At 49.0% G+C, this 22,823-nt stretch overlaps 5 protein-coding genes across 7 annotated transcripts; 3 read left to right on the plus strand and 2 right to left on the minus strand.

Annotated features, from left to right (window-relative positions):
* Positions 1–95: 95 nt before the first annotated feature.
* LOC142989628 (phosphatidylinositol 4-phosphate 5-kinase type-1 alpha-like) lies at positions 96–6,218 on the plus strand. Its single transcript, XM_076139229.1, has 16 exons — positions 96–230; positions 617–728; positions 1,309–1,343; positions 1,512–1,598; positions 1,785–1,915; positions 2,015–2,132; positions 2,373–2,525; positions 2,653–2,952; positions 3,035–3,243; positions 3,347–3,430; positions 3,570–3,618; positions 3,705–3,789; positions 3,884–4,048; positions 4,213–4,405; positions 4,514–4,599; positions 4,697–6,218. Exons 2-15 carry the CDS (start codon positions 680–682, stop codon positions 4,569–4,571), a joined length of 1,716 nt encoding a protein of 571 aa, XP_075995344.1. The 5' UTR covers positions 96–230; positions 617–679; the 3' UTR covers positions 4,572–4,599; positions 4,697–6,218.
* Positions 6,219–6,384: 166 nt separating this feature from the next.
* Positions 6,385–9,874, plus strand: LOC142989629 (26S proteasome non-ATPase regulatory subunit 4-like). Its single transcript, XM_076139230.1, has 10 exons — positions 6,385–6,669; positions 7,257–7,397; positions 7,510–7,624; positions 7,718–7,804; positions 7,909–7,977; positions 8,108–8,323; positions 8,446–8,554; positions 8,662–8,793; positions 8,925–8,977; positions 9,284–9,874. Exons 1-10 carry the CDS (start codon positions 6,644–6,646, stop codon positions 9,455–9,457), a joined length of 1,122 nt encoding a protein of 373 aa, XP_075995345.1. The 5' UTR covers positions 6,385–6,643; the 3' UTR covers positions 9,458–9,874.
* A 225-nt stretch (positions 9,875–10,099) lies between these two features.
* znf687b (zinc finger protein 687b) lies at positions 10,100–17,448 on the plus strand. Its single transcript, XM_076139534.1, has 10 exons — positions 10,100–10,171; positions 10,871–13,246; positions 13,475–13,737; positions 13,832–14,016; positions 14,142–14,318; positions 14,418–14,580; positions 14,683–15,042; positions 15,195–15,295; positions 15,404–15,488; positions 15,608–17,448. The coding sequence occupies exons 2-10, from the start codon at positions 10,885–10,887 to the stop codon at positions 16,187–16,189; spliced, it is 4,278 nt and encodes a 1,425-aa protein (XP_075995649.1). The 5' UTR covers positions 10,100–10,171; positions 10,871–10,884; the 3' UTR covers positions 16,190–17,448.
* Positions 17,449–17,598: 150 nt separating this feature from the next.
* On the minus strand, positions 17,599–19,643 carry aqp10b (aquaporin 10b). Of its 3 annotated transcripts, XM_076139543.1 has the most exons (6): positions 19,429–19,643; positions 18,712–18,838; positions 18,479–18,616; positions 18,276–18,394; positions 17,947–18,164; positions 17,599–17,864 (listed from the first exon to the last, which is right to left on the minus strand). In XM_076139543.1, the coding sequence occupies exons 1-6, from the start codon at positions 19,594–19,596 to the stop codon at positions 17,654–17,656; spliced, it is 981 nt and encodes a 326-aa protein (XP_075995658.1). In that variant the 5' UTR covers positions 19,597–19,643; the 3' UTR covers positions 17,599–17,653. The 3 variants fall into 3 exon arrangements, with proteins under 3 accessions (XP_075995658.1, XP_075995655.1, XP_075995657.1); XM_076139540.1 differs by having other exon boundaries at positions 18,276–18,616; XM_076139542.1 differs by lacking the exon at positions 19,429–19,643 and having other exon boundaries at positions 18,712–19,114.
* Positions 19,644–20,393: 750 nt separating this feature from the next.
* hax1 (HCLS1 associated protein X-1) lies at positions 20,394–22,202 on the minus strand. The gene is made up of 7 exons (XM_076139049.1): positions 22,039–22,202; positions 21,668–21,921; positions 21,391–21,578; positions 21,211–21,274; positions 20,999–21,126; positions 20,796–20,919; positions 20,394–20,695 (listed from the first exon to the last, which is right to left on the minus strand). The coding sequence occupies exons 1-7, from the start codon at positions 22,101–22,103 to the stop codon at positions 20,622–20,624; spliced, it is 897 nt and encodes a 298-aa protein (XP_075995164.1). The 5' UTR covers positions 22,104–22,202; the 3' UTR covers positions 20,394–20,621.
* Positions 22,203–22,823: the final 621 nt, after the last annotated feature.

The raw sequence follows: 22,823 nt of genomic DNA on the forward strand, positions 1-22,823 counted from the left end.
AGTCGTATTAACGGGTAAATAGATAAATGGGTGGATAAAGGGGGGAGACATTTGTTTTGAAAGGAACGCTTCCAGGATGTGTTGTCTGTTATCGGCTGACTCCAGCTTCCGCAGTGCTTCCTTGTTTATTGATTTTGGTGTAGCCAACTCTTAAACTTAAGACTGGACTTTTATTCGTTGGGTTGAACTTTTCCGGGGAAACGGCGACAGCAGCTTCAGAACATCGAAACGTGAGTCCGCTGACGACACTCTTTGTTGCCTTTAGCCTCCCGCCCCGCTGAGATCACTTTACAGCGTTAAAGTTAAAACGATCTCGCCCAAGTTTCGCCAAATGTCGCAATCCTGCCCTCGGAAGCTGGAAACTCACAGCGGCATTTGTTTAAACGTGGCTGATCCTGCTACTAACGCCCATTTCCTTTTACAATTTTACTTCAACTATTACTAAATCAAAGTTAAGGCCAATCGTAGCCGTCACTGACTGAGATTGGATCTGCTGTTTATGTTCAGACAAGCCGAGCACCGCTACAGCAGCCAGTCAACGTGGCTTCGGTCCATATTTGTTTCATGAAGTCATCGGAAGTCTTATTGTTCTTCTTTTCTTTCCTTTTTTTTACAGCGAGAACCAATCACAGTCGGTGTCCAGCAGTTAGTCGCGACCCGGGCAGAGGTGCTGATCTGGATGGCCACAGCTGCAGAGGAGCCCCCGGGGCCCCAGGGCCACGCAGGGAGTAAGTGCACACAAACGGCACACACATAAACACACACATAAACACACACACACACACCTGCATTTACAGAGTACATAAGAGGTTTTGTTTTGACACAAAGCTGTGGTATCTGCACCAGTAGTGGTCCCTTTACAACAGAGGGGGATTGCTGAACGTATTGAAATGTCACTGTGGTAGGTTTCGGCGATTGCTTAGCAACGGTGACTTGTTGGTAATGTATATGGAGGTTTGATTTCTGAGACACATGCAAGCTGTCGGTCCAAAAGTAATAGAATTCATGTAATCCTTCCCATGCCACTGCAAAGACCTGCAGAGTCAGTTCTGGAGGAGACTCTCCTCTCTCAGAGGTACTGAAGGAGGTTTGTCTGCATGCTTGTGCCAAAGCCCAACATCAAATCATGAGCAGTGTCATGATTCCAGCTGGTTTGTTGTGCCTATAATGATATGCAGCATTAATGTAGCACTATGCTTAAATTGATGCATGCAGTGTGAAGAGCATCAGTCTCACAATGGACATAACTTACTCTTAAATTTGTCTATACTTTCTGTCTAACATGTTTCCACCTCATTTTCCTTCCAGATTCAGCCGGGACACGGAAAATCGCATCCCCAGAGGTGAGCAATGACAAGTGATGACAATGACAGCAGTTTGAATAATCTTGAATCTAAATGTGCTTCCTTCCTCTTTGTAACATGACTAAAGATACTTCATTTTGTAATGTAGACATGCAATAAGTTCCTTATTGTAAATAATCCCGTCCCTTTCTATCCTTCTGTTCCCAGAGTCCAAGTACCAGCTCGGCTCACACCATGAAAAAAACTATTGGCCACCGTGGAATTGATCCCACGGGGGAGACGACGTACAAGAAGGTGGGAGATCACACCTCACTGACACACACTAACTCTCAGTTCCTGCTATTTAGTTGAAAGACGGCTTAGGTTCAAACCATAGAATGTCGGGGGATTGCTTATATTCCTTCAGTGTACAGGATATGTGCTATGGAATTTGATTGCGCATTCATCAGGTGAGCTGTGTCCGTTCTCTCTGTGTTCCAGACGACATCATCGGCCCTGAAAGGAGCCATTCAGTTGGGCATTACGCACACAGTGGGCAGCCTAAGCAGTAAACCTGAGCGAGATGTGCTGCTGCAGGACTTTGAAGTGGTGGAAAGCATCTTCTTCCCCTGGTGAGAGCTTAAAGGGCATGAGTCATAGAGATGATGAAGGGCACAGTGTGTGTACTACTCTGTGTGTTCCTCTATCTCACCCCTGTTCTTTCCTGACAGCGAGGGCAGCAACCTGACTCCAGCCCATCACTACGGTGACTTCAGGTTCAAGACATACGCTCCGATCGCCTTTCGCTACTTCAGGGAGATGTTCGGCATCCGGCCTGATGATTACATGGTATTTCCTTACTTAGTAGCCAGAGTTATCTATGGGATCCACTCAGTGATCGGTACATGCTAAGGAACTGAAATGAGGAAATTGTGAAATAATAAAGGGTTGAGTCATGAAACCTGTTATTTTGTAATAGCTGCTGACAATTATTTTTCATATTTATAGTTATGCAAGCCTGTGGTGAAATACTTGTTGGGTGTGTGAAGTCAAACGTGTGCAATCTCTGTGCTTTAACCTTGATTGCAGTACTCCCTGTGCAGCGAGGCACTGATTGAGCTGTCCAACTCCGGGGCCAGTGGGTCTCTCTTCTACGTCTCCAGAGATGATGAGTTCATCATTAAGACGGTGCAACACAAAGAAGCAGAATTTCTGCAGAAATTGCTCCCAGGATACTTTATGGTAAGATGTGATGAGGGGCGAGAGATGCAACAACATGACACGATGTGCACTTCATTATCCGCCACAGTGTTCAGTGTCTCAATTAAGCCATTATTCTCCTTCTGTCTCCTTCTTCACTCTGCTACAGAACCTGAACCAGAACAAGAGGACCTTACTGCCAAAGTTTTACGGACTCTACTGTGTCCAGGCAGGGGGTAACAACATCCGTATTGCAGTCATGAATAACTTGCTCCCCAGTGCCGTACGGATGCACTTCAAGTACGATCTAAAGGGCTCGACCCATAAGCGGCGGGCCTCGGCCAAAGAGAGGGACAAGGCCACGCCCACATACAAGGACCTGGACTTCATGCAGGACATGACTGATGGGCTCGTGCTTGAGGGCGACAAACACAACGCCCTTTGCAAGACCATCCAGCGAGACTGCCTGGTGAAAACCAAATGCAGACTATTGTATAAGTTCCATTTCGTGATCTGATCTTTAATCTCACTGTATTTTGTCTTTGATTCAGCTATTGCAGAGCTTTAAGATCATGGACTACAGCCTTCTGGTCGGGATCCACAACGTAGACCAGGCCTGTAGAGAGCAGGCCAGTGAAGAGGCAGTGGCAGGAGCAGGGGACCAAAGGAGGCCTCAAGTCCAGAAGTCCCTGTACAGCACGGCCCTGGAGGCCATCCAGGGAGAGTCTGGGGCCATGGGATCAATGGACACAGACAACCAGTGAGCAAAACTCTTTCTGTGGCCATGGAACGGTCGCACAGTCCAACTTTGTTTATGATTTTACACAAGAGTGGCAGAGTACTGATTTTGTTTCATATCCCAGGACTGGAGGAATCCCAGCACGAAACGCAAAAGGCGAGAGGCTCCTGTTATACGTCGGCATCATTGACATTCTGCAGTCATACAGGTAAACAGCAGATGCACATTATAGATTTCTCTTTATGAATGCCTCTAATAAAATCATTGATTATGTAAAAACAGTTACTTTTGACCTCTATATTATGTAACTTTGAAACGTAATGCTGACTCTGTGTTTTGTGCTTCAGATTAGTCAAGATGCTTGAACACTCTTGGAAAGCTCTGGTGCATGATGGGGTGAGATTCCTTTACCAGCATCTCTTAAGTTTCTGTTAAAATAATAAGAACTATATGTAACCCGGGAATCAACTCTTTTCCTTTAGGATACTGTATCGGTACACAGACCAGGATTCTATGCGGAACGATTTCAGAAGTTCATGTGCAGTAGAGTCTTCAAGAAGACGGCGTGTAAGGATGAACTCTGTGTACAGTTTGTGAATGTGTAAATATCGGGCTCACTTTCTGGCCGATTAATCAGGACTTTTTTTCACCTTGTATCCAGCAAAGACCTCTCCGTCGAAGAAGCGGCGTGCAGTGGGCCCTGGTGCTTTGAAGAAGGCAAACATGCCCGGCCCTGGACTTGCTCTGGTTGGCCTACACAGCCAACACTCTACAATACAGGAGGATGTGAGCGCTGAGAGGATAGCAGACGCAGAGGAAGACGGCGGTAAGATCTGGAGAAAAGACGAGGCCAAAGTTTTGAAATCGTTTGCTGAGAACCAATTCTGTTTATGACACCACAGTGTTAAGACATGTGCCTGCATGTGCCTTGGGCTCTTCACAAACACAGCACTTACAGTTTTCCCTCCGCCACTTCCTCATTCCACACAGCGGTGCAGTCAGGTCGGCCGGACCTCCTCCCAAATACTTTACCACGCGACGAGCTCGCTGAATCCTCCAAAGGAAACGCCGGGAACACTCCCACAAATCTGTCTTCTCTTCGCTCTCTGGGTGCCTTTCAAACACAGGGAGTGGAAGGGAGCAATGCAGAGAGCACAGAGCAGGAACCTAGCGACCCCAAGAGGTAAGAGAGAAAAGTGCAGGGTCATATAAGGGTTCGATTAAAAAACAGAACAAATGTAAGATGAGTGAAGTTAAAGGAAATCATGAAACACTTTCCCTTTGGTTGCAGAGCTCAGTCTGGAACCCTCGAAGAAAGTATTGGTGCCGAGGATGCGATCGCTCAATGACACAGTTCCTCACATCAGCAAATGTTCTGTAAGTTATTTGATGTTGTTGACTGTCTGTGTTATTTCTGTGACTTTTCTATTCATGTTTTGTGCTTTTCTAATCCCTTATATTGTTTTGTCTGCAGGTGTAGGCATGGCAAAGTCAGGTGACCCAAATGAACCATAGATGATCCTACTGAATGTTATTATTCACTTCAGAGTGCCTTTGTCAGGCTCCCCTCAAACTAAGATAGCACGTTTGTACAACTTTTTTTATTCCAGCTCAGTTATGCCAAAATGGCTGCTAAATATTTCTCTCTTTGAAATTATTCATCCACTGTGTGTTGCACATTTAAAGATGCATCTTTATTCACTTTTACTGGCTCTGGAAGTATCATGTTGCTTGCCTTTACCACCACCCAGAGGCCCATAATGGGGTTAAAGATATGATTTCTTTGGAGCGAAATTTTAGCACAATAGCATTTTTCGCATTGGGAGCATATTTTAAGTCAAAAGCGTTTATTTTATGTTTTTTGAACAAGTTGTACTTTACTGTCGTCAAACATTGCAGGCTGTGTGTTTATTAGGCTTGCCTGAATGCAAAGTATGCTGGAAAAACAGGAATACATGGTATGTTTTATGAGAGATGATCCTCAGATTTTGGTTTTAATGAACTGTTAAATCTGTGCATCTGTTTTTAGAGACTGTGAAAATGTTATCTCAAAGATTTCACACTCAGATGATTTTGGATAAAGTACCACAATGGACAGTGTCAGTTGTTTACATCTGACCTCGTTGCCTTTTCCCCCCCAGCAGCTTTTAATGCTGTTGCCTGATGTGTGCCGGTACAAAGACCAAAGACAAAAGTGTGCCTCCTTTTTTCTTAACTCAAAATGGGAGATATCAGTGCAATGTTTACAGGCATTCAAGATGCTTTTTGCACTCAGATGAGACGTGCAGTGCTTTAATGTTGACATCATGGTTATGGTTTCCTTTATTCCCCAGTGTTATTGTGTGTTTAGTAATGGAAATTCCGATATATATTGTATTGTTTTCGTAACACAGTCCCTTGTTTACAGTACACGTATGCAATGCATTACATTACAATACTTGGACAGTTTGCCGGGCAAGTTCAAATGAAATCAATATTGTTTAAGGGTACTCAGTATAAGAAAGCCTTATGTTTAATATGGATGCTTTCTTGGGTTTCTTTCTTGGGTGGGATTTTATTTTTGGCCTGCCAGACAATGCTGTCCCAATAAAGGAATGGAAAATGTGCTGTAAAAACTCCCAAACAATTACAGACACAGCCTCTGAACCAAGCATGTAAATAGTCATATTTATTGTTGTATTTATATCTTAAGCTCTGCCTTCTAAAATGTTTGATGAATTTGGCGAGAGTATGAAAAAACTGGGATTGAAAACCGCTCTGGATTTTATTCGTTTTTCCTTGGTATTTCTGGTGATTTCGTCTAAATGGTGCTTATGGTCTTAATTATCACTCACCAGCCTTTGAACTGTATAAATCTGAGTTCATCCGTTTTGAAATGTACAACAATTACTTTCCACAGAGTTATGGGTTTACTCTTTTGTAGCTTTGGCTCATCTGGGCTGTAAATGTTTTCATACTTGTTGTATCCGTCATTAAAGGTAGAAAGAAAAAGCAGATGTTACAGTTGTCGATCACATTTTTCATTCTGGTATTCTATGTTAATCTGCTAATCAATAGATTACATCGGATGTGGGTCACGTTCTAATAAACAAATTTTGACCAATCATATTAGCCGTTGTACAGCTGACGATACGACCCTTCGGCCAATGAGCAGAGAGGTTACACAGCCACGACTCGCGTATCCAGAAGTTTTCAAAATGGGTGTTCCGGTGTCATCGCTGGTGTAACTTTGTTAGTTTGATGACATCATCGTTGTGTACAGTTCATCAGGGACGTTGTGCTAACCGGACGCTTAACGTCGCAATTTAACTTTTCTTATTAACATTTAAAGGAAAGTTGCCTTGTTAAGTCGCACGCGTCGGAGACGTTGTTAGCTCGAGTCACAGTTCGGCTGAAGAGGAAACGTTACAGCGCGACTACAATGGGGCTGGAAAGTACTATGGTCTGGTAAGAATGATCTAATGTGTTTTTACTTTGAGTTGTTGGTTCTTTAGATGGAAGGAGCGACAAATAATCATATGAGTCGATGTTCCGCGGCTTGAATGGACAATAAACGTCTTAGTGAGCTCGGTTGTTAGCGGTGAGCACGCTAAAGCCGGCTGAGTCATTGTAGCTAACGGTAGCTACGTTAGCACAATAGCCTGTTTGTCTCACTGTAGCCACTAAGAGCAAGCCGAGTGTTCACTTCAGAGTTTATTGAGCACTTAAGAAACCATGAACTGACAACCTCGGTGATTGTTTTGTTTTGACACAAACTACGCTTTTGTCAGAGCGCTAAACGCTGGCTAATTAGCAAGCCGTGCTAACACAGGGTCGCCGTTTGATTACGCCTTAGACGAAGACAAAGGGATTTAGTCAGATAATTGCCGTTAGTGTGAATTTGGAACTCTCCGTTCGCGTAAATAAATAGACGTTAACGTGCTAATGAGCGCTATCGCTGAAGTAAGAGGTGTCAAATGCAATGAGCTAATGTTAGCTGGTATTTAAATGCTGACGCTTAGCCCCGTGACATGAAAGTTACATTTTCTTTTCAGCGTCGACAACAGTGAATATATGAGAAATGGAGACTTTCTACCTACGAGGCTACAGGCCCAACAAGATGCCGTCAACATTGTGTGTCACTCGAAAACACGCAGCAACCCAGAGAACAATGTGGGCCTCATCACCATGGCAAAGTAAGATTGTTTTGACCATATTTGGCCTTAAGATGAGCCTTTGTATCCTGGAATTTAGCTTAGTTTCTGATGGACGATGTCGCTTATAATGCTACATTATTCGTCCATGCAGCAACTGTGAAGTCTTGACCACACTGACACCAGACGCAGGCCGAATCCTGTCTAAACTCCACGCTGTGCAGCCCAAAGGGAAGATCTGCTTCTGCACAGGGATCAGAGTGGCTCATGTATGTAACGGGAATGCTTCTGAGTCTTTCCGTAGTAGTTGCTTGATATGGATGTCGGTTCATTAAGTGGTTGTTTACTTTCACCCCATGCAGCTGGCCCTCAAGCACAGACAAGGAAAGAACCATAAGATGAGGATCATAGCCTTTGTCGGAAGCCCAGTGGAGGACAATGAGAAAGATGTGAGTTTTAGGTTTTTCAATTTTTTTATGCCAACGGTTTTCCAATGATGACACTCGATTTGTTTACATTTGTCTGCTTCTGTCCCCATTTTCCACTTCTGCAGCTTGTCAAAATGGCAAAGCGCTTGAAAAAGGAGAAGGTGAACGTGGACATCATCAACTTTGGAGAAGAGGTTAGTGTTCCTACAACTATAAAAGTACAGCACTTTGACTGTTCTGACTTGCTTTTGTTGACCTATGATGTTGACCTTTCTCTAATGCTTTGGATTTCCCCTCACCCTCTGTCCCCAACTTCTTACTCAGGAGTTAAACACGGAGAAGCTGACTGTCTTCATAAACACTCTGAATGGCAAAGAGGGGACCGGCTCCCACCTGGTCACTGTCCCTCCAGGCCCGAGCCTCGCTGACGCACTGCTCTCCTCCCCCATCCTGGCTGGTGAAGGAGGCTCCATGATGGGTCTTGGTGCCAGCGACTTTGAGTTTGGTGTGGATCCCAGTGCAGATCCTGAACTGGCCCTGGTAAGAGAAATAAAGATAAATAAAATGGAGAAGGTGTAAACAAGACTGAAAGAGAACGAAAGCTTCTCATTGATGAGCAGCGACCCCTTTTGACTCCACGTCTCTTAATGTGAACTCTGTAGGCTCTGCGTGTATCTATGGAGGAGCAAAGACAAAGGCAGGAGGAAGAAGCCCGCAGAGCTGCAGCTGCCTCAGCAGCTGAGGCAGGCGTGCCTACACCCGCCGCAGATGGTGAGAGGCGGGAGGAGGAATGGCTGATAACCCCCTTGAGGCTGCACTGGTTGAAGTTCTGCTTTTTTGTGGTTTCTCATTTGGTTTTGATGTGCTTTGCCTAACAGAGTCAGAAGAGGCCCTGTTGAAGATGTCGGTGTCTCAGCCTGACACAGGTGCCGCTGTGCTCCCTGACTTCAGCAGCATGACAGAGGAGGAGCAGATTGCCTACGCTATGCAGATGTCTCTTGCTGGAGGAGGTGAATTTACTTAATACCTTCCGCATGTTTGCTCTTTCTATCATTCTTATGTCACCCTAACGTTTAATCTGGAGATTGTTTTGATGATAGGCTTCAATTTCTCTTGTTTTCCTTTCCCCCCCTGTAAACAGAGTATGGAGATATGGACACAGACGCTCCGATGGAAACAGCCGAATCAGCCAAGGTGTGTGATGTTTGGAATTACGTACCTGGCCTTCAGTCATTTCTTATTAAAAAAATGAGCATATTTACATTTTTGGATGCAGGTTTGTTCTCATGAAGGTCATATTAATGAACTGTGTGACCTGATTGGCATTATGAGATAGTTAGTACATTCTTCACTGAATTGGAAAACAAAATCTGTCCAGTGTCTGTCCAGAGTCTATTTTCAGTCAAAACATTTTAACTATCGTCTTTTTAAAATATGTTTTGTCATGTAAATAGTGTGTGTGTCCAGCAGCTCACCTTGTTCTCTCCTCATTCATCAAAGGAGGAAGACGACTACGACGTGATGCAGGATCCCGAGTTCCTCCAAAGCGTCTTGGAAAACCTGCCGGGCGTGGACCCCAACAACGAGGCCATCCGCAACGCCATGGGCTCCCTGGCCTCCCAGACGGGCAACACCAAGCCGGACGGGAAAAAGGACGAGGAGAAGAAGAAATGATGACAAGGACGTCCAAACAGACCAACAGAGACTTTGACATCAGATTTATACAAAGAAAGCGCAGACGAATGCAAGATCACTTTACAAAAGAAAAGAAAGAAAGTCACTGATGATCTGTCTGACACACTCAGATTGACCTTTAACCCCATTCTTTGTCCGATTACCCAACAGCACAACATAGAACAGAAACTATTGCATTGAATGACTTTTTACTCTTAACACAACTACCCAGTAACACTTTTAACTTCTCAACTTTAACTGCAACACAAGTCTCCTTTCAAACGGTCCTGTGCTTCTCCATTATCGACTGATCTACCAAAAAATCTTCAGAACTGTTTTTTAGGATGCGATGTAAACTAAACGCTCATACTCCTGTCATGTCTTTGTTTCTTTTGCAATAAAACTCACGTGTAGATACGTCCTTCTTCAGTGTTTTCATTGCTTTAAACACATAACAAAGAGGAATGATGGGACATTTCTTGTTTCTTATTCACTGATTTATTTTTCCAACACTTAATTATGCTTATACATAATTCGATTTAGTGACTGATCATACTATTTTGACGGATTATATTCCCAGTAGAAAGTGACAGTACGTGTGGTTTGCAGCATCCTCGTTTCACTTTCCTGATTGGACGGTGGGGGGTCACGTGACCGGAAGCGCTGCATTTTCAGCTGAAAACGAGCTAGGATAGTCGGGAATCGCATATCCAGGTAAACAATCAAAATACATAAAATATTAAACCAAAAGGCCCTCACTCCAAACATCCTCTGCCGTCACACCGTCGACCCCTCCCCGCCGCAACTTATTAGCTTGATATTGACGTGAAAGCATGCTTCAGCAAATCGCTCTGGTTGCTATTTTAATGGCGAGCTAAAGCTAAGTTAGCTAAATGACCCCTCCGTCTTGGCTACATCTCAGCGGCCAGCTAGCACAACCTCAGTCGGGAAGGGAGTACCGCTAGCTCGGGATAACTGTCACGGCGAAACCGCTTCAAGGTTGCTCAACCCTCCGACTCCTCCCGGTGTTGCATTTCAAGCATTTACTATGTAACGTTATCAAAATAATACATAATAACAAACGAGTTCCTCCTGTTGTTTCCCGGAGGAGGGATAGACTCGCAGGAACGCTAACCCCGTAGCTAACGCGCTAACTGTGGCTAGTAATGGCAATGGCAGGACCCTAATGTGTGTGTTAGCTTCTGTGATAACAAACAGACCCGCTGTGGTTCGTGTCGGTTACAAACGTCGGTTTTGTGCAATAGTTGAATGGGAATAACGTGTGAAATATAAACATTAATATTCTGTCTGTTCTGCTTGTTTGCTGGCTGTGTTACCAAGACAACAAGGAGAGATTCATGCTGTGGTTCAGTGCTGTTATTCTTTTTCTGTGTGTGTGTGTGTGTTTGACAGGATTTAATCCCGGTATGGGGGACATGAAGACCCCAGATTTCGATGACCTATTGGCAGCCTTTGACATTCCTGACATCGATGCCAAAGAGGCCATCCAGTCTGCCCCGGATGAGGCCGAGGGACCCCACGGAGCGGCAGGTGCACCTCTGGGAAAGCAGGACAGCGTGGTGGGAGTGGGGTCGTCGCTGAGGCCGCCGAGCCCCTCCGACCCGCAGGCGGACACCTCGATCGTCAGCGTGATCGTGAAGAACAAAGTGCGTCTGGAGGCTGTAGATGGAGGCGAGGGAGACGCAGAGCAGGACCCCATCGATGTGATCGCCGGGGTGGATGTGGGCCCCCGGCTGGGCTCGTGCACCCCCGGGATGGCCGACTCCGAGGCTCTCAACCACAACGGTTTCAGCTCCTCCGGCGTGTCCACGTCCCTGCCACTCGGCCAGGCCCAGTCCAACGGGGCCCCCTGGTCTGTGAGCGCCGCTAAGGTGTCGTCGGACGGATGCGTGGTGGGCGTCAGCGCAGCGAAGGCCCACAAGCAGGGCGGGAACATTTTCAACAGACTTAAGCCTCTCATGACGCAGGGGTCAGGGGATCCGGTGGGCCGAGCCAGGAAGATGCAGCTCCTACAGCAGCAGCATCAGCAGCAGCAGGATACGGGTCAAGAGAGGGCGGACGGGGTCAAAGCCTCGTTACCTTCCTCTTCCTCTCTGTCGGCCGGGTCTTCGCCCCTGGCTGCAGGCAGCTCCGTCGGTCTGGCGTCTCCTTTCTTTCCACCGCCCAAGCCTCTTCTTTCCACCTCGACCTCTGCTCTGTCGTCACACCTGCTGCACTCGTCTCAGCCTTTTAACGGCGCTCCCAAAAGCGGGCCCGCCGGATTTCAGCCCCAACAGTTGGAGGATGACGACTCGGACCCGGATCTGGGGAGTCCGCTGGTGATCCAGGAGAGTCCAGACTCCCCCACTTGCCCTCAGCTGAGTCGCCGTTACAAGTCGGTCAACGCCGACTCCGGCCCCAGCCAACCGCTGTCCTCCACTGCGTCTCAGCCTAAACCCGGGGACACTCCTTCAGGCGCCACTCTGACTTCATCGGCCCCCCAGTCTCGCTCCATAGAGAGCCCCTCGCTGGAAGACAGGAACCCAGAACACGTCATCGAGGAGAGAGACTCACCAGAGAGTCCTGAACCAGAGATGCCCAAATCAACCGCACAAGTCGCAGCTAAACGCTGCTCCAGCCCTGCGGTGGCTGCGACCCCGCCTCCTTCAGAACTGCGGGAGCCCAAGGAAGAGGAGGAAGAGATGGAGGTGGGGAACGGGATGGACAGGATGGCTGACGGCAAAGCGGATACAGGGAAGGGAGAGAACACGAGAACAGGTGAGGAGAAGATGGAGGTGGATGAGGGCAAGACCAAACCCTCGTCCACTGAAGGAGACGTGAGCACCCCGGTCCCCGCTCGATCCGGAGCTCCATCCAGACCCCTCAAAGTCCGGATAAAGACCATCAAGACGTCCACAGGTGGAATCACCCGAACCGTCACCAGAGTAGCACCCAAAGGTGGCGCCGCCGCGGGGAAAGGCTCCGACACCAAAGCTCAAACTGGGGAGCGCAAAGTGTTGGCGAGCAAGTCCCAGAAAGCCGAAGCCGGTCATGTGTCTGCAGCGTCGCAGCAGCAGAAGGTGAAGGCGCTGAACGCTCTGCCGGTGTCCACGCTGGCAGCCAGCAGCGTCATGCTTGCCGCCGCCACCAAGGTCCAGAACAAAATGGCCGCATCTGACAAGGCTAAGGTCTCCGCCACCGCAGTCAGCATCACCAAATCCGCCGCCCTGCCCGCCACCCCCGCCGTGGCCTCCTCTCCCAAGTTCTCGGTGGCCGCTGGCGGGATCAGCGTACGCACCGCCACGTCCAAGACGGCCAACGGAGGCGGCGGCTCTATCATCACCAGCAGCCTGCAGTCCAACAAGCCGGCGTCCATCGTCAACAGCACAGGCGCCGTCATCTCCCGCAGCCAGTCCAGCCTGGTGGAGGCGTTCAACAAGATCCTCAACAGCAAGAACCTGTTGCCTAGTTACAAGCCCGACCTCTCGGCGCCCCCGCCTCCCGAGTGGGGGCTCCCGCTCCCGGCCACGGGGTACCGCTGCCTGGAGTGCGGCGACGCCTTCGCCCTGGAGCGCAGCCTGGCCCGACACTACGACCGCCGCTCGCTCCGCATCGAGGTGACGTGCAACCACTGCGCCAAGAGGCTGGCCTTCTTCAACAAGTGCAGCCTGCTGCTTCACGCCAGGGAGCACAAGGAGCGCGGCCTGGTCATGCAGTGCTCCCACCTGGTGATGAGGCCCGTCACCGTGGAGCAGATGATCGGGCAGCAGGACATCACTCCCATCGGCGGTGAGAGGAAGTCAAACTATAAGTGTCATTGTTTACGTTGAAACCCTTCATTTGTGGTCGACACACACACACACACACACACACACACACACACACACACACACACACACACACACACACACACACACACACACACACACACACACACACACACACACACACACACACACACACACACACCTTCTGTCTAACCAGGCCTGCTCTCCTCTTCATCCTCCTCTCTTCCAGTTTCTTCCCCGTCCGCCACGCCCGGGTCCTCGGCCGTCTCGGCGAGCTCCAGCCCGCTGAAGGACAGCTCGTCTCCCTCGGCAACTCAGCCCCGGACGGTGCGTCGTGCGCCTCAGGGCCCTCAGGCGCTCATGCCTCTTCCCTGCAAGAAGGCCGAGGTGCTGCAGTACAACAATTACAAATGTCCCGAGTGCCAAACGCAATTCTCCGGAAAGCCGGAGCTGGTCACCCACTTCCAACAGATCCGAGCCGCTCCCAACTCGGTGAGGACAGAACGCTCAGATGCTTCCCAGCTTTCAAACTCTTCCTAAACCAAAAGGTGTGTGTGTGTTTGACTTTCCTCTCCTTTGGTTTCAGACGTGCACCCAATGCTCGCCGCCCATGATGCTGCCTAACTCCTGCGCCGTCTCCGCCCACCAGAGGATCCACAAACACAGAGCGCCGCACGTCTGTCCCGAGTGCGGCGGCATCGCCCAGCAGACCAACTTCCAGACACATCTGGAGGAGGCGTGTCTACACTTCGCCAGGCGCATCGGCTACAGGTTTGGAAAAGACTCGACAAAACTTTACGATCGCTGTGGTAACGGTTGTATAACCATTAACAGTGGCCCATATAATGTATATTGCGCAATAAAGCGGTAATGTGTCTTCCTGTGACTCCGCCCAGGTGCTCGAGCTGCCAGGTGGTGTTCGGAGGTCTCAACTCCATCAAGTCCCACATCCAGACGGCTCACTGCGAGGTCTTCCACAAGTGCCCCAGCTGCCCCATGGCCTTCAAGTCTTCCCCCAGCGCCCAGAGCCACATCAGCACCCAGCACCCAACGCTGACCGGGGGACAGGCCAAGTACGCCCGCCCGCCGCCTCCGCCTCAGCACCGGCTGCAAAGCCACAAGGGTCGTCAAAAAGATGCTCATATCCGTCTGTGTTCCTTTCCCGTTTGCAGGATGATCTACAAGTGCGTCATGTGCGACACCGTGTTTACCCAGAAGCCCCTGCTGTACGTGCACTTCGACACACATCTGGCCAAGCAGAAAGTTCACGTGTTCAAGTGTCCCGACTGCACCAAACTCTACGCCCAGAAAGGTTCCATGATGGAGCACATCAAGGTGTGTGTGCTTAGAGTCCAAACTGTCTTCACGTCTCAGCAGGAGTGAGTGTTTTGTACAAAGGTGAATGAATTTGATTTGTTTTGCCGCCGCCCCTCTCAGACGGCTCACAGAGGGCCGACAGCCAAACAGGAGTCCCAGTCTGAAGCTTCCACCCCGGCCTCCACCCCGGCCAACCCCGCCTCCGCCCCCACCGCCCCCAAGTCCAAATCCGCAACGAAAACCGACAATTCGGACGGCGAGGACTGGGGGCGGGATCAGGAGGAAGAGGAGGAGGAGGAAGAGGAGGAGGACGACGACGCGGACGAGGACTACGAGGCTCCGGGGGCGGGCGCCGGCGCCGGCCCAGCAGGGGGCAGCGGTCAGCCGGCCGCCCCGACAGAGTGGACCTGCCCTCAGTGTCAGGCCACCTTCACCGACAACGACGACTATCTCAGCCACGTGAAGTTAGAGCACGGAAAGGTACGACACACACTTCATCCTACCGCCATTACGTCATCCTAACGCTCCCAACAGATGTTTGGAATGGAAACGTTTCCCTGCAGCTCAGTTTGAGCCAGAAGTTAAATCGTTCCACTTGTTCTCCCATTTTCCCCTCGTGCGACTGACCAAAGTTCCCTTGTCGCATCTGTGGAGGAACGTTCAGCACGTCGTCCAGCCTGAGGCGTCACGAGCGAGTCATCCACGAGGGCAACAAGAGGGTCTTCCACTGCCAGTAAGTGGGCCGATACGTAGAAATGGATCAGCAGGAAAATTACACTTTGGTTTCTGAATTTAACCCTGAAGCCAGAACTAACTCTAACCCCACGTCATCATTTTGCAGATATTGCACAGAGGGCAAGCGCACCTTCGGCAGCCGGTTCTTACTGGACAAACACGTTCGGCTCCATCACAGAAGCACAGATCAGGTCAGTGGAGACAGAAGCCTTTGTTTGATTGAGGATCTTATCTGGTTTGTAGGTGTCCCTGCTTCAGTCTGCCAGTGTCTCAGTGTCTCAGTGTCTCCTCCCTCCTTGTGTCCCCTCAGGGTCCTCCTCTGACCAGGAAGCGTGCAGCCACAGGAGACGGCCCAGGCAGCTCGTCGGAGCACGACGGCGAAGGCGGTCCCCCCGGCAGCAGAGCGGGAGACGAGGAAGAACACGCCGCAGAGGACGGGGAGGAGGGCGGCAGCGCCCCGGCGAAGAGGACCCGGGCACCCGCGGCGGATTTAGAGGAGGAAGACAACATCTTCCGTTGCATTCCGTGCGGCTTCTCCACGGAAGACGGAGCGGAGTTCCAGCGTCACATCCCGCAGCACCGGGCCGACACCGCCTCCTTTCAGTGCCTGCAGTGCGGCGTGTGCTTCGCCTCGGCCGGCTCCCTGGGCAGACACCGCTTCATCACGCACCGCGTCCGGGACACCCAGAGCGACACAGACCGCGGCGCCCCGCGAGGCGGCGGCTCCCCCGACGGCTCGCCCGCACACTCCCCCCTGGGCCTGGGCGAGGACGGGGACCTGTGCTGCAAGGTGTGCGGCCGGCGTTTCGACAAGGCCTCGGACCTCAACACCCACTTCAGGACCCACGGCATGGCCTTCCTCACCGCCCACAAGACTGACAAGCCCCAGTAGAGGGGGCGGGGCCTCTGACACTGACACGAGGAGGAGGAGGGAGCTGAGAAGCTTTAGAATATGAATGTTGACCATGAGACGAGCTGCTCTGGGCCTCCTGCGCAGCTTCAGTCACCGTGAACTGATCTAGTCGTAACCATGGCGCCCCCTTCTGTGTGACTGTACTTGCATGTTTGATCACCTAACAGAACACACCTGTGACTAACGGCCCGCAGACTAAAGCATTTATATATCCACCACAGCGTCTGTCCCCGTCTCGTCCATCTGCACTCTGACTGTAGCCACTCACTCGCCTCTCACACACACTTCCATCACACATACACACATCCCAATGCTCTACTAACAGCTGTAGTGCCCATATTTTGTACTTTGTTTATAGCATTCATGTCCATCACACATCTCACACTCTTCATCCTGTTCTTACATCATCCTGTTCTTCAATCAGCACCATCTGCTGTCCACTCTCATATCTGAAGCATGAAGGGGACGTTTAAGGGAGAATTTTAAACACTGATTTTTACGTTGCGACTATATTGTAATATTTATTTATACGAAAAACACATCACCGCTGTCGGCGCGTCGGAATCGCACTCAGGAAATCCAGAAGTGCGATTCCGACGCGGCGAGGACGCGAAGAACGGGGGGGGGGGGGGCGAGCGAGGTTACCGTGGCGACCGTAACCTGCGGTGTGAATAAGGTGTGATGTTATTAATCGTTTAGCTAGAAGAAGAGAGGTCAGGCTTCCTGGCAGTAGTCTACATGTACCAGTTTTGCCATGTAAATACATATAAGTACACTAAAAGAAAGCGTTCTGGTTTTAGTAAGTTGCTGATATTGTGAATACGTTAAGTATTTGTACTGTTCCCTTGTTTTTTTTAACGATTTCAAGGTTAAAAAATATTATTTCCCCCCCCCTTCCCCCCAGAGAGGTAGCTATACAATGTAACTAAAGCAGAGGGGGAGTGTGTGTGCGTGTGCGTGTGTGCGTGGGCTGTGTTGTCTTAATGTGTATGAATACAAAATGTGTCTCTTTTTTCTATCTCCCGAGTCGCCCGCCGCACTATGGCTTTTTTTTTTGTATGTTTCAAACGGGGTGGACGTTTCTGTTTGTATCTTTTTTATATATGTCACGATATCATATTTATATAGCTTAAAATAGTGGAGTTTCATGTTTCCTCTTTTCTTTTCCATGGTTGTGGTCTGCTTGCTGAAAATGCCATACACTTTTTGTGATGTTTCAAAAATAAATGTGGAAAAGAGACGGCGAGCCACGTGATGCAGCTTCATACAGTTAGTTAGGAATTTAGTTAAGTTTGATCCTTTACAAAATCCAGTGTGTATTCATTTCTCAAAACTACCAAAAAATTTACTTTTTATTCATAAGTTTGATTTATTTATAGGTACATTTATTGGATAATACATCAAAAAAATATAAGTATAGTACAATTTGTTTGGTTTGTTTTGTTACATGGATGCGTTTTCCTCTGTCCTGCCTGTGTGGCGTTCGGGGTCCAGCTCCAGCCCGCTCTTGCCCTCTGCGCTCTGGCATGAAGTTGGGAGTTCACACACACTGACCGGATGATGGAATTCAATCAGCAGTAGGTAGATCAGCGTTCCCACCACCGCCCCCAAACTGGTGGCCACCAGGGGCACCCACCACCACCCGCCTCCGGCCCTGGAAAGAGCATCAAGTCTCAATCAGAGGGTGCTTAAGTCATGACTGTTGGGCTTTAAATGGCCAAGCAAAAAATACTAACTTGAAAACTTCGCCTCCCCAGCCGGCGATGAACGTGAACAGACGAGGGCCGAAATCCCTTGCTGGGTTGATGGCGTAGCCGCTGTTGGAGCCCATGGAGACACCGATGACCATCACCGTCGCTCCCACCAGGATCGGCTCCAGACCGGGATGGAGGGGCCCGTTCCTCGGGTCCCCCAGAGCCAAGACGCACACCAGCAGTGCAGCAGTTCCAACAATCTACAAGATGCGAGGAAACATCAGAAAAGGCAACGTGTTTATGTACTGTATGTATGTATTTATGACAAAGTAATTGGAAATAAAAGTAAAGTCGCTAAGTGGAAGTCTGACCTGGTCCACAACACCCCCCCACAAACTCAGGTAGTCTGCTGGGTAGGTGGAGAATATCCCGGCTGTGGCAGTGGGACCTGTTACTGTAAGGAAGCCTCCACTGAACGACCAGATGGCATCTACACACACACGCAATGGATTTAACAGGGCTGGACATATTTCAAGCCGGCCTTGGAGCATTATTTGGCAGATGTGTGTCTCACCGTAGTACTGCAGGGCGACAGTGGCTGCGCCTAGAAAAGCTCCAAGCACTTGGGAGAAGACGTAGAAAGGCAGCTTCACCCAGGAAAGTCGGCCCATAAAACACAAACTCAGAGACACAGCGGGGTTCAGATGACCACCTTAAAGAAGAAACACAGCACATCCGTCACTTTAAGAGATACTTACGACACTTAAGAGATAGTTTAGGAGTTTTGAATCATCCTTTGTTTCTTACCTGAGACTCCTCGAGACACAAAAACTCCAAACATGGTTCCCAAAGCAAAGCCCAGATTGATTGACAGGTACTGCCCCTTCTGCTCTTGCGTCGTCGTCACCTGGGCAACGGAGCCGCATCCGAATAGCTGCAGGACATATAAGCAAAAAGGCTGAATCAGCAAGAAGATAAATGCACAGATACAGAGACAGGGTCCGATCCAAAGACCATCTGCAGCCGTATCACAGATCGCAGACACGTTCTTCCAGCGAAAACAACTTATCTCTGTCTCAAAGGACAGATTTAATGACTTTTTATGGACTTCCATGGAAATTGCTTTACGATGCCTGATAACTTAATCGCAGGTAACAAATATCCAGCTCAGATATGATCAGTCCACACTACAGCAACACAAACACTTTAAATGAACTGAAATGCACAAACACGTCTTGTTTATTCTACAAATCACTGACCAGAATATCCTACAAAGTCTTCTCTCGCTCTCTCTTTCTTTCCGTCTCTCTGTGTGTCTCTCTCTCTAGTCAAAGTCCTTAGTTATCCATTGTCAAAACAAACATTTCAATTGTCTAAATGCGAAGCACAGCTTTTGGATTCTTTACTGATTAAAACTTAAAAGACGCCGTGCTGAACCTTCTTCACCTTTAAATCCAAAGGGTCGCACACCGCCGACTACAGATCAGAGACACAACGTGGCCGTCCAAACCTTATAGGACTCACAATCAGGATGTATATGCCGAGGCACTCAGCCATGCACTCCCTCAGCAGCTTGTTTCTGATCCGACACTTGTTTAGAAATCTCTCCATCCTCGACGTCTCTTCTGTGGCTGGACTCGGCCCGGGCAGGATCCTGATCTCAGGTGAACGGAGCAGAGTTTGCCCTCTCATACTGGAGCCGCAAGCCACGTCACTCTCTTTATGGCCCTGCGGCGGCGGAGGAGGAGGAGGGGGAGGAGGAGAAGGAGGAGGAGAAGGAGGTGGCGATGCGTCTCCCTCCTGGAGGTTAGAGTATTTCAAGGGCATAATCTGGGCCTAAATCACTGAAAATATGAGGGCTAAAACGTCACGACGTGCCACTGGACTGCTGCAGGTTGGCTTCTGGTTGGCTCTGATCTCACCTGTTGGGCATTCCGGCTGATGGCTCCTTCGCTGTGATTGGCTGTTGACTTTCAACACCTCTTGATTAGGACGCTTCTCCATCCATTCCATTCCATTGAGGGGGTAATAACATGCACAAGCACAATAAAGACGGAACACATATGTTGATGAAAGAAAAATCACTTTAAGAGAATTAGAAAGTAAATACCTGGACGATTAAAGCCACGCACTTGTTGGACTTCAATCCTTTACAGCTGGAAATCCACAATCCGGATTCTGGTCTCTATGGTCTCAGCAGCTGTAGTGAGTAAGATCTAAAGACCTGGCAGCTCCTTTAATGAGATTTCACCGTTTTACTGCTTTAAAAGGTGAAGTCGTGGGCAGCATCTGCTTTAATGAACCTCGGGCCGTCTTATCTGGATTCTTGAGCGCTTTTGAAGGCTGACAAATGAAAGAGGCAGCAGAGAGGAGGAGGAGGCTGTTATCAGTGATGAAGCCGCTCCAGCACATGGCAACCTTTAAGTCATGCTGACACACACAGAGAACCATGGGGATGTGTGTGTATAAAATAAGTCCAATAAACTGTGTAAATATATTATTCCTCTTTATTTGACTCATGTGGTCACATTCATACACACCTACTGTATCTACAAGGACAATATAAAAATAACGTGTGTGTTTGAGTTATGGAGTCGGGTTGGTCTCTCTCATTTGAAATGAATGGTTGTTGTGATTCTGACCCAGTGCCATCTGGCAAACATCAAGTTCAATCAGATCCTCAGCCCAAAGCTCATAATTCACATTTTTTTGTAAGGTTATTTAAACCCCCTGAAGAACTTTGAGAACAACGGGTCATCGTCCCGCATGTCAGCAGAAGGGAGTCGACCACCTGGAATACAAAACAAATAGGGATCAACTCAGGGTTTAGGAGGAGGGTGGTCCAATCCCTTATCTACGTTCTGTGGTGGTGGCGCTGGTGGTGGACCTACCTGGTGGGACCCGTCCACCCTGTGGTTCGGCTCCCTCCGGGCTCCCCGCTGGGCCTCCAGAACGCGTCACCGTGGTTTCCTCGTTGCCCTGTCCGTCCCTGACCGTGCGTCTCTCCTCTACGGACTAAACACACAAATCAGCTGTCACACACCAGAGTCACTAGATTCTGCCATTGATGGAACCGATGATGATGATGACTCACCCCGTCCGGTTTCATCACCTTGGAGACGGTGACGGATTGGAAGAAGGAGCGGGTTCTGGGCTGGACAGGCTGCGGCGGCCGTGTGAGAACCTGATCGAGGCCGCGGGAGGCGACGTCAGCATCCAGATCTGGACAGAGAAGGAAGATCAGAATGACGGTGGGCAACATCAGGCCAAGGAATACAGCACAGGGGGGTTGAAACTGTCACTCACCCCTATCTTCTCTGGGTTCCCCATCTGGTACGTTCGGTGGTCCAAGTCTCAGAATGTCATTAAACTATGAGGGAAATCAAAACAAACTTAATGTAGCACCAGAATATAAATGTCATCTTTGAGCAGTATGACATCATGTTTCCATAGTGACAAAGGATAGAAGGCAAACATGTCATTTACCCTGGAGAAAGGCCTCCAGCTGTGGGAGGGAGAGCTGGGGAAACCGTCAGGCTCTGTGGATGGAGGAGTGCAAGGGCCCTGTGGAGAGCCGTCTGGAGCTTTCAGCATGAAGTCTCTGATGGGGTTCCCACTGGATCTGCCTCCATCCGGCCTCGCTCCATCCTGTGGTGACGCGATACTGGGAACACCTGGAAACACACACACGCAGTACAACATGATGAGATGATCCAAGCTGACCCAATACCTGCTGAAAGCCCCGGATGTGTTTGGGACATACCAAAGTGTCCCGACTGTCCGTCCAGACCTCCCAGCTGGGAGAAGATCTCCTCCATCTCCCTGAGGACCTGGCCGAACACCGGAGGCTTCTGGAACCTCATCCCGTCCGGGCCGAAGCTGAAGCCAAACCTCAAGTTGCCGTCAAAGGGGTCGTGCTGCTCCCCCCGGAGGCCATCGTGACAGAAACAGTCTTCATCATCATCGTCGTCGTCGTCATCATCATCATCATGGGTCATAGCATCGAAGAAGGGGTCCCTAATATTTAGAAATGGGGGAAATAAACAAATAAGTAACTTAAGAGTAACTTGCGCTACTGTTACACAACCCACACGAAACGAACCAAGACGGGACTTTTCCACTTAATTTACTTACCTGCCATCATGATAATGGCCTCCAGGTACTCCGAAGAAGCCGCGGAATAAATCAAAAACACTCATTTGGTAACAGCTTTGGTAGAAAACTAATTCATAACTAATAAACCTGAGCTGGAGAGCTGACGGGTAGTCGTACTTGTCCACAGTGCCGTAAAGTGTTACACAAACGTTTCGGATAATGACGAAATGTGTCGTAAACATGACTTTACCGTAACTAGCCGAAGCAACGCGCAGGGGGGAATACGCGCCGTCATCCTTAGACGCGGACTCGGAGAGGTCACGGGGGACTTTTGATTTTTTCTTTTGATTCAACGTTTATGTAAATAAAGGAGCAGAATATTGGATCACTGAAAGATTAATCTACACGTTTACCAAGTTAACTACGGTAACTAACTGCTAACTAGAACACAATCTAATATGGACAAGCTGTAATCTGGACACATTGCAATTTATTACGGTGACATTCTATGGGGGTTCAAGTTCACTCGTTCTATCCGCTTCATCTGCCTGTCAAATAATCTGCAACAGGGATCTTGACAGCAAAACTACATATGGAAAACGTGTTAATTTAATAAGAGTGCTGTCAGGAATGAGCACTGTTTACAACCGCCATTTTGAATTGATAACCAACAATTTCAATTAAATGATCTCACATCCTTCATCTTCACAGGCTACAATAGCAGTTTAACCTGGTGTCTTGAACTCACCGTCAAACCAACAGAAGATGCTGCTGTTACAAGTCAAATCAGAAACAAATATACTTTCTTGGGAAAAAAAAAAAAG

The sequence above is a fragment of the Genypterus blacodes genome, unplaced genomic scaffold (assembly GCF_046128005.1).
Source record: "Genypterus blacodes isolate CSIRO-AG114 ecotype Tasmania unplaced genomic scaffold, CSIRO-AGI_Gbla_v1 ptg000438l_1, whole genome shotgun sequence".
NCBI lineage: Eukaryota > Metazoa > Chordata > Actinopteri > Ophidiiformes > Ophidiidae > Genypterus > Genypterus blacodes.